We start from the raw sequence: 15,754 nt of genomic DNA on the forward strand, positions 1-15,754 counted from the left end.
TACTATTCTAGAAAGGCTACATGATCTTTACAGAGTAACGCTTAATGCCAATTTTTTCAGTGCCTAATTATGAGCGCCATTTATAGAATCCAGTCCATAAAGTGAGCTAACTTTTTTCCTCTTTGGTTGTACTACTTGTTTCAAATTTAAAAACAAATTCCAAGTCTTTTAATCCAACAGATTCAATAATTAATATTATAGGGTACCAGAATACCAGAGTCAGTTCATGGCTTTTTTTTTTCTACAGCCCTTTTTGAAGACATAAGAGTATCTTATCCTACATACAATGCTAGCTTAGTCATGCTAACTTTCTTTACCCCTTTCCTGCCACAAAATTGCTCCTTCATTTCATCTCCTTCATTAAAAAGGCACGAGACAGCAATGCTTTTGTTTACACATCTGCTCCAATACAAAAGATGAAAATACTTTCATTGGGATAAAAGCCAAAACTTGTAAACACATAGAAAAGTCATAAATTTTCTTGTCTCTACAAAGCCCAGAATGACTGTGAAAACATATACTGTAAATAAGCTCTCACAGATGGAATCTGTAATTCTAATGGACAAATTTTTTAAGAAAGCTTGTTTGCAAAGACATGCTAAGAAATGCCTGCCCTTCTCAAATTAACTGGTCAAGGTTTCTGCCTGGAGGTACAAAAAGTTACAGTAAACACAATTTTCTAAGACTTAATTTTAGTGAAAGGCTAAAGTAACCATGAATTATGTTCAAATTGTCTTAAATCAGTCTTCTGGGATCAATGCCAGTTGGTTACAAGACCCACCACAAACTTAGGCTGAAAGAGATTACTTTTATCTGTCAGATTCAGTTCAATGCAAAACACTTTTCAAAAGACAACTCCTTCAAACATATGAAGCATTTTGTCTGTGCAATTAAATGAAACCAGATCTCAATTTCAAATCCAATTAAAGGTCCAAATATTATGAACTTGACTTATCAAAGGTTTTTCTGAAGAAAGGAAAAGCTTTGATAAAATAGATTTTTTCTACCCTGGTTAATTTATACTTAACGACTTGTGTGCTATTTTATTTAGATTCTACAGGTCAAACAAGTGCTTAATGCTACTGTATAAAGTCCTACATAACACACATCAAGCCTTCCTAAGAGAAAATAGTTTTGTTAGGTAGAAATCATTTTTCTCTCTTACATCTTTGAGGCACATCTCATCTAGAAATCAGAGCTCATCATTGTCATAAGTGACATAAAGGGATCTTTCACATGTTCATCTTCTAATGTGGTATATATCATTCAGTGCAAAAAGTGCACAGAGGGATGTTACATTGGTGAAACAAGCCAAATCCTAAAGACCAGAATCAACCTACATAGATATCATATTAAAAATTGCAATATCATCCAGGATAACACTTTGACTGACCACTGCACCAGTGATTTTATGGTAAGAATAGTAAAAGGGAACTTTAAGACAATATAAGAACATAAATCCTCTGAAATTAAAATGATAAAATACTTTGACACCTACGAGACAGGACTTAACAAAGGTCGATCCGTGTCTGGGGGGGCTGATTCATGAATTGCCCTCAAGGTTGTCTGGTATGCCCAGTCCGTCTTAAAGCCAATCAGCAATTATGAAGCCTTTTTTTTACCCAAACTTAGGAGCCTGGGGTACAAAGTGCTGCATAGCTACTAATTACATACTTAATTTCTATTGGATTTTCACACTTTATCATATTTTATGATTGGATGATATACATAATTGTAGTTGAGTCATAATGAAGCTTGGTGTCACTTGGTGTCAAATATGACTTCTCTATTTTCCCTATCAGTGCATTCTTAATACTAAGGTCAATGATACCTGAGGGTGAGCCCCCTCCCTCCTAAGCTTGATTGTAGTTGTCAGCAGTTTCACCTGCAGTTCATGTCATTTTGACCTGTTATTGGAAATTATTTTAATAGTACAACTAAGTGTCACAATCAGCAGATAATTGTCAGCTTCTAGGGCAAAGATGAAGTTCTCTTGCAAAAGTATAATTTTTTCTTAAAAAAAATGCATGCTCTGCACAGTTCATAGATCCCATTGTAAGTCATGCTTCAGTAACATAATGTCTCTCCTGAGGTTACTCCTGAGGGTCTTTTCGCCTCATTTCTCCTCAGAGGGTGGGGACAGGGTGGAGAGACTGGTGGCCCGAAGGAAGCCTGCAATAAGTCTGGGAGGGGGCGGATAGGTGCTGGCCCGAATATAAACCAGGACCACTATTTCCCCCCAAATGTCGGTTTATATTTGTATATATATGCTAACTTTTTCCTATTGTTCATACCTTTTTTTTTCTAGTTGTACTTGTTTGTGTGGCACAGTGGTTAAAGCTACAGCCTCAGCACCCTGAGGTTGTGGGTTGAAACCCACGCTGCTCCTTGTGACCCTGGGCAAAGTCACTTAATCCCCCCATTGCCCCAGGTACATTAGATGGATTGTGAGCCCACCAGGGTAGACAGGAGAAAATGCTTCTCTGAGCTCCCCTGGGAGAACATTATAGAATATTAAATAAATTTGTTTGTTTTAATTCCCCTCCCCTTTTTATTCTTTTATTGTAAATTGCTTAGATTTTAACTTTGATTTTATATTGGCGGTATATTAAATAAATTAAACTTGAACTTATTATCCAGTATTACCACTCCTATGATCCAACAGCTTTGTAATCCCTCTTCCCCCCTCCCTATAGTCCAGCAACACTGTTACCTCCCCCCTCCCTACCATCCCTATAGGCTAGCAGCTCCTTGTCCCCTATACCTTATAGTCCTGCATCTCCTGCTCTTCTCCCGCCCCCGCCATTGTGATCCAGCAGCTTGCCCCCTCTTTTTCCCTCATTCAATCTGGCCTCTCTTTCACTTATTCCCCCACCCCTACAGGTAGCAGGAAACAGCACAACAGAGAAAACGCTGCTACCAAAGCACTTAGCAGGTTTTTCAGTACCAGCAGAAGTAAAAGTTTTTAAGAGCCTTTACTGCCTGAACAGCCCAGGAAGGAACATAATGTCAGGATTAGCATAGCCGGGTCTTCTTTGCCGGGCTATTTCCTGCTGCCTGCACTCTCCTCTACTTGCTGCTATTTCTGCTGACTGGCCCTTGACACATCAGTCATGTGCTCGTGACACATTAGTTGAGAACCTCTTCTATGTAGCTGATGCATATTGTTGAAATAGGTTTAAGTGCTAACTTTAAATAATATGGTTAAAGTTTGTGTTTTAGTTCATGCCAAATGTGTGCCTTATAGGGGTAATTTTTTAAGTTTCAGAAAATTTGATATACTGCCCATCAGGACTGTCTTAGTGGTTTACAATAATAATCTATTAATAGGAAAAAGGAGAGAAAGTAATAGAGATAAAAAAATAAGGATCAATTTTAGAGGGAGGATGAGAAGAATGCTAATACTATGTAGGCTCCAATTACAACATGGCTGCAGCATCTTCTGGCAACACTCTTACAAAACTGCCGCTTGACATCTCGACAGGCATGTTGACAATGGAGCTGGCACGAGTGAGTACAGATTGCTCCTGTCCCTTTTACACCATAAGGGGTTTAAGGTAAGCCCAGGGGTAGAGAGTCCTCATTTTTGTTCCAGGAAAGCCTTGGATCTTGGATAGGAGATGCTTCCAGGGAGAGGGGGATGAAGGGAGCAAGGGCTGCATCAGAGTTTCATTTTCAGCCAAAAATACATTTGTATTTTTGACCGAAACCAAAAAAGAACCAAATTAGGATTTGGGGTTTGTTTTCAGCAACAAAACCAAAATTTGATTGCCTCTACTTAAATGTCCCTCATATTACACATAAAACAGGTCATAAAGAGGTTTAACTTGCATAGAGTGATAGGTACATCTCTGGCTGCCTTGTTGGGAAGATTGGATGGACCATACAGTTCTTTATCTGACGTCATTTACCATGTTGTTTTGTTAAGCATGTAGGCTTAAATAGTTCATGCTTATTATTATTTCCCGGAAGATTGATATATGCTGATTAATCTGTCCTGTATCACACTTTGTTGAAAATGCATACCATTCATTGACTGAGAATGAACTAATTATGGTGAATGCTTGTTTAAATGATGCTGATTTAAATGCCTCAGTATAGCCTGCTTCTGTAAACTTTATAGCAAATCACAGTCTCTTTTCACTATTGTATTCTCATTGTTTAGAAATCCGAAGACAGCTTAGAAGAGGACACTGTGGTAAAAGGAAAAGAAAGCCGTAATGACTGCCAGCAGTTTCATGTTTACATTGAGCATCCCATTATCCAGAGAGAAAAGAAGGTGCTTCAAGCAGGCCAGACCACTTTCTTGATTGGAAGGACACCCAAAGGAATTATCAGGTGAGACTGAATTGATAGCATTTGATTGTAAACCACCTTGATTTTGTTTTTATACTTTATTAACTTTAATCTTTTCTACCTTGAACGCAACACCTTAGATTTTTAATTTCCTATTTAGTCAGCAAGAAAATAATTTTCTGAACAGAGCACATAGGCAGGAAAGGCACATACTGTATGTTAAAAAACAAAACAAAAACAGATGCACCTATATGCTTTAATAAAACCACCTCCCCAAAATTGCTGCACAGTTACTTGCTTTGAGATAGAAGTTACTGAATATACATAAATTTTTTTAAAAATACACACATAAGTGCAATAGGTTGTCATTCTAGACAGTAGGGTATTCTTCCCATACTTGCGAGCTGTGCAGAAGGAATCCACTCCAGGCTGCCCCCTTCAGTTTTTCCTTATGCATGCGTGCCGGAAGGTGTCTTTCTGATCTGTACTGTATATTTCTTATTTTCGGTGTTTTTTGTGGTTTTTGAGAATTTTGATGCACAGGGGGTAAGTTCTGCTTGCGTGGAGAAGAAGCAGACTTGGGTCTGCAGCCAGCAAGTTAATCCCTTGAGGACTAGCCTGTAAATATCTTTGTGGAGTGCAGTGCATGAAGGGGGGGTGGGAACTTCAGGCTTAGCATCCCCTCAGGTCTCTAGGGCTAAGGAAACATTGGGAGGGCTTGTCTTCTGAAAAAAAATCTCTTCCCGAGCTCCAGAACAAAAGCTTACCTAAGTGTAGAAATGTGGAAACCGTGGAGCCCAAAAGATGTAAGGTGGAGTTACCTAAAGGGGACTCGGCACTGCCTAATAAAGCCTTTTCTCCTGAATTTGTGAATTTGATTTGAAGAGCTTATATGGATAGCTGAGATCCTCATAGGAGGTCTGGCAGCGAGCCAGGAGCCATTCAGGGAGGCGTGGGCTCCCAGGTTGCATCAGTACCAGTTACAGAGGTTAGCCAGGATCCTGCCAACCTTTCTGACAGGGACTTTGAAGACGAGGGGTCAGACTGTATGCCATTGCTCTCACAGCGAGTCTTCCCTGCTGAGAAATAAAGGATCACAAATTGGGGCAAGTACGCAAGTAACAGTGATGACCCTTAACCAAGGGGAAGATCCCACAGTACGCCAGCTCTTCAAGCCTGTGGGGATTTTAGAGCTCATTACTGACTCTTTGCAAGAGTTACAGTTAGACCCCCAAGTAGACACCATCTGCTCAATGTTCTATCCTGAGCGGAGTAAGAGCACAGCCTACTGCATTTCCCTGGCATCCTGATTATGCGTGTTCTAGTCAAAGAGCACTGGGATGCTCCTGAGGGCTCTTTAAAGGTAGCCAAAACAATGGCAAAGCTGTATCCTGTGGCACAGGAGTGTCAGCAGATGTTCACCCAGCTTAAGGTGGATTACTTGGTGACCCAAGTGACCAAGCATAAGTACATAAGAATTGCCACTGCTGAGTCAGACCAGTGGTCCATCATGCCCAGCAGTCCGCTCACGCGGCGGCCCTCTGGTCTAAGACCAGCACCCTAACTGAGACTAGCCCTACCAGCGCACGTTCTTGTTCAACAGAAACTTGTCTAACTTTGTCTTGAATCCTTGGAGGGTGTTTTCCTCTATAACAGCCTCTGGAAGGGCGTTCCAGTTTTCTACCACTCTCTGGGTGAAGAAGAACTTCCTTACATTTGTACAGAATCTATCCCCTTTCAACTTTAGAGAGTGCCCTCTTGTTCTCCCTACCTTGGAGAGGGTGAACAACCTGTCCTTATCTACTAAGTCTATCCCCTTCAGTACCTTGAATGTTTCGATCATGTCCCCTCTCAATCTCCTCTGTTCGAGAGAGAAGAGGCCCAATTTCTCTAATCTTTTGCTGTACGGCAGCTCCTCCAGCCCCTTAACCATCTTAGTCGCTCTTCTCTGGACCCTTTCGAGTAGTACCATGTTCTTCTTCAGGTACGGCGACCAGTGCTGGATGCAGTACTCCAGGTGAGGGCGTACCATGGCCCGGTACAGCAGCATGATAACCTTCTCTGATCTGTTCGTGATCCCCTTCTTTATCATTCCTAGCATTCTGTTTGCCCTTTTTGCTGCCACCGCACATTGTATGGACGGCTTCATCGACTTGTCGATCAGAACTCCCAAGTCCGTTTCCTGGGAGGTCTCTCCAAGTACCGCCCCGGACATCCTTTATTCATGCATGAGATTTTTGTTACCGACATGCATCACTTTACACTTATCCACGTTGAACCTCATCTGCCATGTCGATACCCATTCCTCGAGTTTGATTATGTCACATTGCAGATCTTCGCAATCACCCTGCGTCTTAACTACTCTGTCCATTTACCCCCACTCTCTGTTTCCTATGCTCCAGCCAGTTTTTAATCCACGTGAGTATTTCACCCTCAATTCCATGGCTTGCAATTTTCCAAAGTAGTCGTTCATGCGGAACCTTGTCGAACGCCTTCTGAAAATCCAGATATACAATGTCGACTGGATCGCCCTTGTCTATCTGTCTGTTTACTCCCTCAAAGAAGTGCAGCAAGTTCGTCAAACACGATCTGCCTTTGCTAAAACTGTGCTGACTGGTCCTCATCAGCCCGTTCCCGTCAAGGTGATCAATGATGCTGTTCTTTATCAGTGACTCTACCATCTTTCCCGGTACAGAGGTCAGACTCACCGGTCTGTAGTTCCCCGGATCTCCCCTCGAACTTTTCTTGAAGATCGGTATAACATTCGCTACCTTCCAGTCTTCCGGAATCTTTCCCGATTTGATCGACAGATTGGCTTTTAGTTGAAGCAGTTCAGCTATGGTCCCATTCAGTTCCTTGATGACCCTCGGATGGATGCCATCCTGTCCCGGGGATTTATCGCTCTTAAGCCTATCAATCTGCCTACATACCTCCTCTAGACTGACCATCAATCCTGTCAGCTTTCCGTCTTCGTTTCCATCATATAGCCTGATGGGTTCCGGTATGCTGTGTACATCTTCTTCGGTAAATACAGATGCAAAAAATGTGTTCAGTTTGTCAGCGATTGCTTTGTCCTCCTTTAGTGCTCCCTTTATTCCATGGTCATCCAAAGGTCCCACCACTTCCTTTGTGGGTCGTTTCCCCTTAATATATCGAAGGAACGGCTTGAAGTTCTTCGCCTCCTTGGCTATTTTTTCCTCGTAGTCTCTTTTGGCCCCTTTTACCGCTTTATGGCACCTGCGTTGATGTTGTTTGTGCTTGTTCCAGTTTTCATCCGTTTTTGACCTTTTCCATTCCTTAAATGAAGTTTTCTTGTCTCTGATCGCTTCCTTCACCTCTACAGTGAGCCACGCCGGTTCTTTGTTCTTTTTTCTCTTGGATCCCTTGTTGATACGCGGTATATATATATATTTTGCGCCTCGGTGACTGTGTCCTTAAAAAGGGACCAAGCTTGCTCTAGCGTTTTTACAGTGCTTATCCTCTTCTTAATCTTCTTCCCTACCATGTCTCATCCCTTCATAATTCCCTTTTCGGAAGTTCAGTGCCGTGGCTGTCGTTTTGGACCGATGTTTCTCCCCTGCGTCCAGATCAAAGCGGATCATATTGTGATCACTGCTTCCCAGCATCCCTTCTACTTCTACATCTTGTGCTGGTCCTCACAGGCCATTTAGAATTAAGTCCAGAATTGCATTTCCTCTAGTATTTTCCTTGACAAATTGTTCCAGGAAGCAATCGCCTACAGCATCCAAGAACTTGGTCTCTCTAATGCAGCCGGAGATGCCTAGGTTCCAGTCTATTCCCGGATAGTTGAAGTCACCCATGATAACTGTGTTGCCTCCCTTGCAGTTGGGTTTAATCTCATCTGTCATTTCTCCATCAATTTCTTTGGACTGCCCTGATTGGTAAGGCCCGACTTTAGTGCAGGAAGAGGCAGTCGGAGCATACAGCGAGTGATTTCCTTCACTTGCTGGCGCTCCAGCTGCTCTCTCTCCTGCATCTCCTGCTGCCCTCTCCAGTCTCCCCCCCAAAAAAAAACCCCCCGTATTTGCAGTTTTTCAAGATTCGCGGGGGTTCCTGGAATGGAACCCCCGCAAATATCGGGGGAGTACTGTACTCAGGAGGAACTTCGTCTCGGAGATCCTCAGGGATCAAGACATATTTACAGGACCGAGATAAAATCAAGTTTTCAGTTCTCATCCCACTCCTGCATCCAAAAAAGCGCAAAGATGCCAGGATCACAGCCTTTCCCCTGAGGATAGGAGGAAGGATCTCAGAGTATGCAGAGGCCTAGGCACTGATCTCTTCAGACTGTTGAGTTCTAGAGATCATTCAGGGAGGTTACAAGCTTGAGTTCACCTGTCCCTCAACAAACTGATTTGTGGAATCCCCATTGGAGCGACTAGAAAAGGCAAGCAAAATCTTAGCAACAGTGCAGAGACTGATAGAACTCCAGGGCTTAGAGCCTGTGTCACCTGAAGAATCATGGCCAAGCAGATATTCCAAATACTTTATAGTGATCAAGAAAGGCTCAGAAGATTGGAGACCCATACTGGATCTCACACACATCAACGCAGTTCTGAAAGTTCCATGCTTTTGCATGGAAACAGTGCAGTTGGTCATCGCTGCAGTAGTGCCAGGGAAATTTCTAGCATCCCTAGACTTAAAGGAAACCTACCTGCATATTCCCATATTTCTGGAGAACAGGAAGCTCCTGAGATTCCATGTCCTGAAGAAACATTTCTAGTTCTCAGCATTTCCCTTTAGTCTGGCAACAGCACCCTTTACTTTCACCAAGGTGATGATGTGGTTGCTGAGCACCTCTGCTAAAAAGAGTCCTGTCATTCTCGGAAGGAGAACGAGCAGTGAATCAAGTGGTCCAGATCTTGCAGAGTCTGAACTGGATGGTGAATTTTTGGAAGAGCCCATTGGTTCCGTCCCAATACCTGGAATACATGAGAGTTCTAGTGAACACAACAGAAGGTCATGTTTATCTTCCAGAGATTATAGAGATGATGGCCAGGCCAGCCACTATAGATGTGATTCTTTGGGTGAAGACTCGCATGTGTCCCCTTCAAAATGCGCTGCTGTATCAGTAGTCTCCGCAAATGTACTCTCTTCAGATGACACTTTGTGGAACCCAGAATCCTGCAGCAGCATGTCTTGGTGGCTCCGTCCACAGTCATTATTGAGAGGCAGTTAACCTTGTGGGTTAATCTGATAACAGATGCTAGCCTGTTTGACTGCAGAGGTCATATCAAAGGATACCCAGGGGCGGTGGTTGGCCTCCCAGAGAAAGTGGTCCATCAACAGGCTGGAACTTCCAGCCATTCGATTGATGTTACAGAAGCTGGAGAAGAGTCTGGAGAGATCCAAGTCTTCTTGGACAATGCTACATCATTGATATATGTCAATTGCCAAGGAGGTACCAAAAGTACCCAGCTGCATCCGGAAGCCCACTTGTTGTTCCTATAGGCAGAGCATCTTCAAGTGATTTCCGCAGTTCATATAGTCAGATTGGATAATGTCCAAGCTGATTACCTCAGCAGGCAGACGTTAGACCCAGGAGAATGAACATTATCTCCAAAAGCATTCCAAGCCATTATTCATCACTGGGGCCACCCGAATATAAAACCTGATGACAATGGCAAGCAACTGAAAGTGGACCATATCTTCAGTCAAAGATCCAAGCCCAGAAACTTAGGGCTGGACCCCTGGTCCAGCCATGGCCAAAGAATGAGCTCTTGTATTTGTTTCCTTCATGGCTCATGACAGGATAGATATTCCACAGAATAGCATAGTCACTCAGGGAGAGTGGTGATCATGGTACAAGGTTGGCCATGCCATCTGTAGAATGCGGACTTGTATTTCTACAGAAGGACAAAGGTCTCAGACTACTGGTGCATCCCAATCATCTCTCAGGGCACAGTGGTCATAGAAGATTGAGATCACTTTGGTCTTACGGCATGGTTTTTCAGTGTGCGGCTTTAGAACACAAAGGATACTCAGAGGTGGTTATTGCTACTCTCCTCTTGGGCTCTGAAGCCTACAACAGTCTCTGCTTACACTGAGGCATGGGAGACATTTCAGCACTGGTGCATGAAAGAAGAGGTGAAGCTATTTAGTTCTCCAATCTCAATGGTGCTGGCTTTCCTCCAAGCAGGTCTTGACAGAGGCCTCGTAGTAGCATTGCTCAGGGTTCAAGTGATGGGCCTTTTGTGCTTCAGAGCCCAAGAACGCAAAACTCCCCTGGCTTCTCATCCCAACCTAGCCAGATTCCTGAAAGGCTCGGTAAAACAACTGTTACAGTCGTGGAACCGTAATACAGTCTTGCATTGATTCAGTCAGGCTCCGTATGAGCCTGTTCAAGAGGTATCATTGATGGATCTCACCATGAAGACCATTTTCCTTGTGGCCATTACATCAGCAAGAAAAGTCTTGGAACTACAGGCGCACCGTCATGCAAGGTTGCCCTTCCTCAAGATCACAGAATTTCTTTGCACACAGTCCCATCTTTTTTGCTGCTGGTTGTATTGGTTTTCCAAGTCAATTGAGAGAGTAAATCCACAGGGTCAAAGAAAAAGCTAGGTGTAAGGAGAGTCCTACATTATCTAGAGGTTACTAATGAGTTTTGACTGTCTGACCATCTGTTTGTGCTCACCAGTCAGGCTAGACGCGGTAGACCTGCATCCATGTCTACCATTTCATGATGGATTTGCATGGCCATCTCATCAGCAGTGCTCTTCATCTGTCATGTCAATTTTCTGGAATATAGGAAAAAGCCGTCCGCCTTAAAAAAACTGGAGCTGTCTCTTATTCATAAAATCATCAAAAAGATACCTCCTCTCAAGACAGGAAAGATTGGTTCAAAACACTTGCTCAAAAACACAAAAAAATACAGTTACTTAGCTTCTTTTTTCTGGGGCTATAAATTTGATGATAAGAGTCTGTATTCCATTAAAGCATAGTGTTAAAACAACCTGAGAGGCCGTAGTCTATGCTTGTTGAGTCTCTGAGGCTTGTTAAATAACTTAACCCCGCTCCCCCCTCCCCCCTTATGAAACCACATTAGGCTTTTTATCGCCAGCCGCGACAGTAAAAGCTCCAGTGCTCATAGGAATTCTATGAGTGTCAGAGCTTTTATCACTGCGGCCGGTGATAAAAAAGCCTAACATGGTTTCATAAAAGGGGGCCTTTATTTGATCTTTAGGTTCTCCCCCTTAGGACAAATGTTGAAGTAATACACTGTTTTGTTTTTTTAAAATACAGTAGTTGAATTTTGGTGTATTCCCTTAAGGTATATTTTTCTTTATTATGTTTCATCATTTGTTTGTATCTTCTATAATAAAACCCTTCCCCACGCATGCGCTGTTGAAATGGCATGATCCCTGCAGCCGTGATTTCTGCTTCAGTGCCATGTTCCATTTGTGACGTGTGCGGCGGTGGAGTCTGTGGCGGTTTGATTTGCGGCGCCGATTTTAACCATTGCCAACGTCACTTCCTGCCAACGACTGTGTGAGACACGGGAGGAGAAGGGGGATGAGAAACGCTACTGATGGCTGGCCTACTACAGGACAGGGGGAGCAGAGAAGGGGTGCTGCTGGATTAGGGGAGGGAAAAGGACTACTGCAGGACAGGGAGAACAAAATAGGAGGTAAAAGGAAGGGAGAAGGGCTACTGCAGGACAGGGGGAGCAGGCAAGGGGTTGGTGCACAGGGAAGGGGGAAATGCTGCTGCTGCACAGGGAAGGGGGGCAATGCTGCTGCTGCTCAGGGAAGTGGGTGATGCTGCTGCTGCACAGGGAAATGGGGGGAGCGGGAAAGGGGGCCAGAGAGTAATCTTGATTTGCTTTGGAGGGGAGACAGAAGGGGGGCCATGGAGAGAGACAGAAAGACAGGCAGGCAGGGCACGAGAGCAAAAGACTGACACACAGAAAGACAGCGGGCAGGGAGAGAGATGGAAAGAAAGACAGACAGGGGGCCAGGGAGAGAGAGACGGACAGAAAGAAAGAAAGACAGACAGTGGGAGGGAGAGAGACAGAAAGAAAAGAAGAAAGAGACAGGGGCAAGGAGAGACACAGAAAGAAAGAAAGACAGACAGACATATATTCTAGCACCTGTTAATGTAACCAGCTTAAACACTAGTACATTATAATTGTTTTGCATATTTTTTGTAGAATTATCACTTCACATGCATTATTATGTTTATATAGTTCTGTATGTCTTTTTAAATGCTGTTATACAATACCCCCTGATATAGGCTTTAGCTGAAATATGGCTGCATTTGGTCTCTGTTCGTATAGAATAAAGTACTGTGGTTGCATACTGGTATTCACATTTTCTCTTCTTGGTCATCTGGTTCCTTCTGACCATGGTGGTCTTTTATCAACTGCTGATATTTTCCTGCCTCTTTCTTCCACTATCCACATCATTTCAGAGAAAGCAAAAGAAACTTTTAAAAGAAATATTATATCACTTTTCCATTTCTGAAGATTTTTGGCACACATCTCTAGATTTGTACCTCAGACACATCATCTGCTGTTCTCTTCTTGGTTTTCACTCTTACTCTTTGGGTAGCTCACCTTTGACCTATATGGTTTGTTCCACAAGTGATGGAAAATGAAAATATCTTTTCTAGCATCCCTGATTCTCTGCCCACTGCTCTACTTACTGGGCTTCTCCATTGTATGGAAGTAGTTCCCATGCTTACTCATAACCTGCTGCTGCTTCAACACCAAGACTAGGGGGTCCTTTTACTAAGGTGTGTTAACCGATTTAGTGCGCGCTAATCAATTTAGCGCGCACTAAATGCTAAATATTCTATGAGCGCCTTAGCATTTAGCGAGCGCTAATCTCTTTAGTGCACGCTAAATCGGTTAGCACACCTTAGTAAAAGGACCCCTAGGTCTTCTGTTTTTCCCTATTTAACTGAAGGAAGAGGTGAAGGTCATGAAAGAAAATTTTGGGGTCGGGGGGGAGCAAATATAGTGTTACTGTGGCTCTGGGTAAAAGGGGATTGAAATAAAATAGGTAAATTGAGGCACATAAATGTTTCTGTGCCAGGACTTATATAGTATTAATTTGTCCATATGGAAGAAGTGAACATGTTAGATGGTGGCTCATGCTCAGGTGCAACCGTCTCAGAGCCGATTGCCAAGCCCAGTGGTATGGCATTCTGAGTTGCTGGGCATCTTTAGAGACCTGGAGTAGGTCTTCAATTGGCTTGGGGATACCTACCAACCACAGTTAGGGTGGACCGCTTCTGGATAGGCCTAAGCCCAAAGTAGGTAGATCCCTGCACACCCATGTCTATGTCCCTTATTGGATTTGGGTATACTGGAAAAATGTGTTTGGCTTTTTGGGGGGCTACTTAAGGATTATATCTGAGAGCCCTTCTTTTGCCCTAAACATTCCTTTCTTCTGTAGTTACATACAGATCAATGAAGTTGAGCAAGGAGCTAACATTACAAATTATATCTAACCATCTCACATAATGTAATCACTGTCAGAATTCTTTGCAACTTTAAAGATCAATGTGTTCAGAATGAATTCATGGTGCATATCCTTTAATTTAAAAAAAACACCCCAAAACATTTAAAAACCTTAATTCTATATTAGTTGAATGTTCCAGATTTTATATTCTACTTGGTTTATCTGCTTATTTAATTTTACATCTTTCCATTGTGGCTCCAGGTAAAGTGCAGAGCAATCAACATAAAACAGATGTCAAGTAATCAGTCTCTCTCTTTTTTTTTTTTTAATTGTTGCAGGACACAATTTAATGAAATGATATCATACTTTAACAAGGCTTCAGTACAGGATCTTGCTGCTCATGTTTTGAAAAGTACATCTGAAGATCGGCAAAAAATGCTGAAAGATTTTTATGCTGCTAAGCACCCAGAATTAGAAGAAATATTTCCGATCCAAGCTGCAGTTCTGCACACGGGCAGGTGTGAGGAAGGCGAGGTGAGCAAGACTAAGCAAAGGCGAAGAAAGTTAAGAGTTAGAGAGAGACCCATAAAATATGTTGCTGATGGAGTGGATGAAGAATTTTTCCCAAACAGACATAAGAAGAAAGCATCACAGTTTCAAAATGATTCCTACACAGATGGGGTGTGTTTGAAAGAGAAAGGCAAGAACTTCTCTAGTGGAACTATTCTAGGAAGTGACACTAGAAAGAGTAATCAAGTGTCTGAAGTTTGTACGTCTGACAGCATCTGCAGTAGTAAATTAGAAAGGATAGCTGAATCAGCTGTGGGTATAATCAATGAAAGCCAGCAGGGCAACACTGAATCACAGTTTCAAAGTAGAGATTCATTGTCCAAAGCAGAAAACTCCATTGCTAGTTTACTTGGAGACACTTCTGTCCTCAGTGACCTCTTCAAAAGTAACAGCAAAAATCGGACAGAGTTACCAAGGAGATCACATTTTCTACTGCCCGCTGAAAAGGCGAAAAAGCGACCAAAAGATATTTGGGACATACTTAGTGAATCAAACGATGAGAGCCTGGATAAGCTCACGGACCTTGCAGAAGTAGAGAGGGTTTGTGAAAGAGCAAGCGGCTCAGCTAGCAGAAGGAAAGAGGAATGGGACCATTCTCTTTGGAAGAAAAATGAGAACTTTTTATGGCAAAAATACAATACACAGGATGATTTCAGCACTATCTGACATCCAATTATGTGGAAATACGAACAATAAAAATTCAGAAAGACAGATGGTCATGACTGAAAAGTTATACAGTTCTGGGTTTTATCATTTTATTTGTTCTTTAACATTCCTCTGACATTTTGCCTAGACTCATTCAAATTGTTATACCACCCCATCAGTGTAAGTATGGAGGTTTTACCACTTGAACATTCCATAGATTGTTTACAATTCATAATAATTATGAACACAAGGATCTTTCACAATTTTATCTCCTCTTTGCTTCCTTGCTTGTCCAGAGTACATACACGTCCGTTTTCTCCAGCGGAAAGATAAACTATTAGCTCATGCTTCTTTTAGTAGGCAGCTTATCTGAAGATGTTAAAATAACTATAATTGCGGTTTTAAGAGAATGGTGTGCTTAGAGTATTCTATGCAGTATTTCAAAAGTATACAGAGCAAACAATAATATTCCCAAGTACCAATTAAATGTAATCAGGCTTTTTTTTCACTCTCTCTTTTGAATTTTCCCTGTGAATATTCATGTCCAGCAAAGTATAAAAATTTACCTTGCTTAGAAATGTGATCGATTTATGTGGTATATGATACCAAGGATAAGATAAACTAATGGGTCCAACAAGCCAAAGCAATCCATGATTTTCCCAAGTGTAGTGTCCCAATAGAAACACCTGGCTTTTCAGTGACACAAAAAGACATTTAAAATGCTGGGTGCCTTCTTCTTTTTAGGGTAGAAAATCCCAGTTGCCTCCAGTGAAAGGCAATACTCTTTACATACTTGCTTTCACTTGCCAAACACA

General features: G+C 42.4%; 1 protein-coding gene across 6 annotated transcripts in view; it reads left to right on the top strand.

Annotated features, from left to right (window-relative positions):
• ERCC6L2 (ERCC excision repair 6 like 2) overlaps window positions 1-15,535 on the top strand; it is a 257,095-nt gene extending 241,560 nt beyond the window's left edge. For all 6 annotated transcript variants that reach the window (XM_033928177.1, XM_033928167.1, XM_033928187.1 and 3 more), the window contains 2 exons: window positions 4,166-4,338; window positions 14,063-15,535. In XM_033928177.1, the coding sequence (XP_033784068.1) occupies window positions 4,166-4,338; window positions 14,063-14,960 (1,071 nt within the window). In that variant the 3' untranslated portion in view covers window positions 14,961-15,535. The remainder of the gene's footprint in view (window positions 1-4,165; window positions 4,339-14,062) is intronic.
• Window positions 15,536-15,754: the final 219 nt, after the last annotated feature.

The sequence above is a fragment of the Geotrypetes seraphini genome, chromosome 1 (genome assembly GCF_902459505.1).
Source record: "Geotrypetes seraphini chromosome 1, aGeoSer1.1, whole genome shotgun sequence".
Lineage (NCBI taxonomy): Eukaryota > Metazoa > Chordata > Amphibia > Gymnophiona > Dermophiidae > Geotrypetes > Geotrypetes seraphini.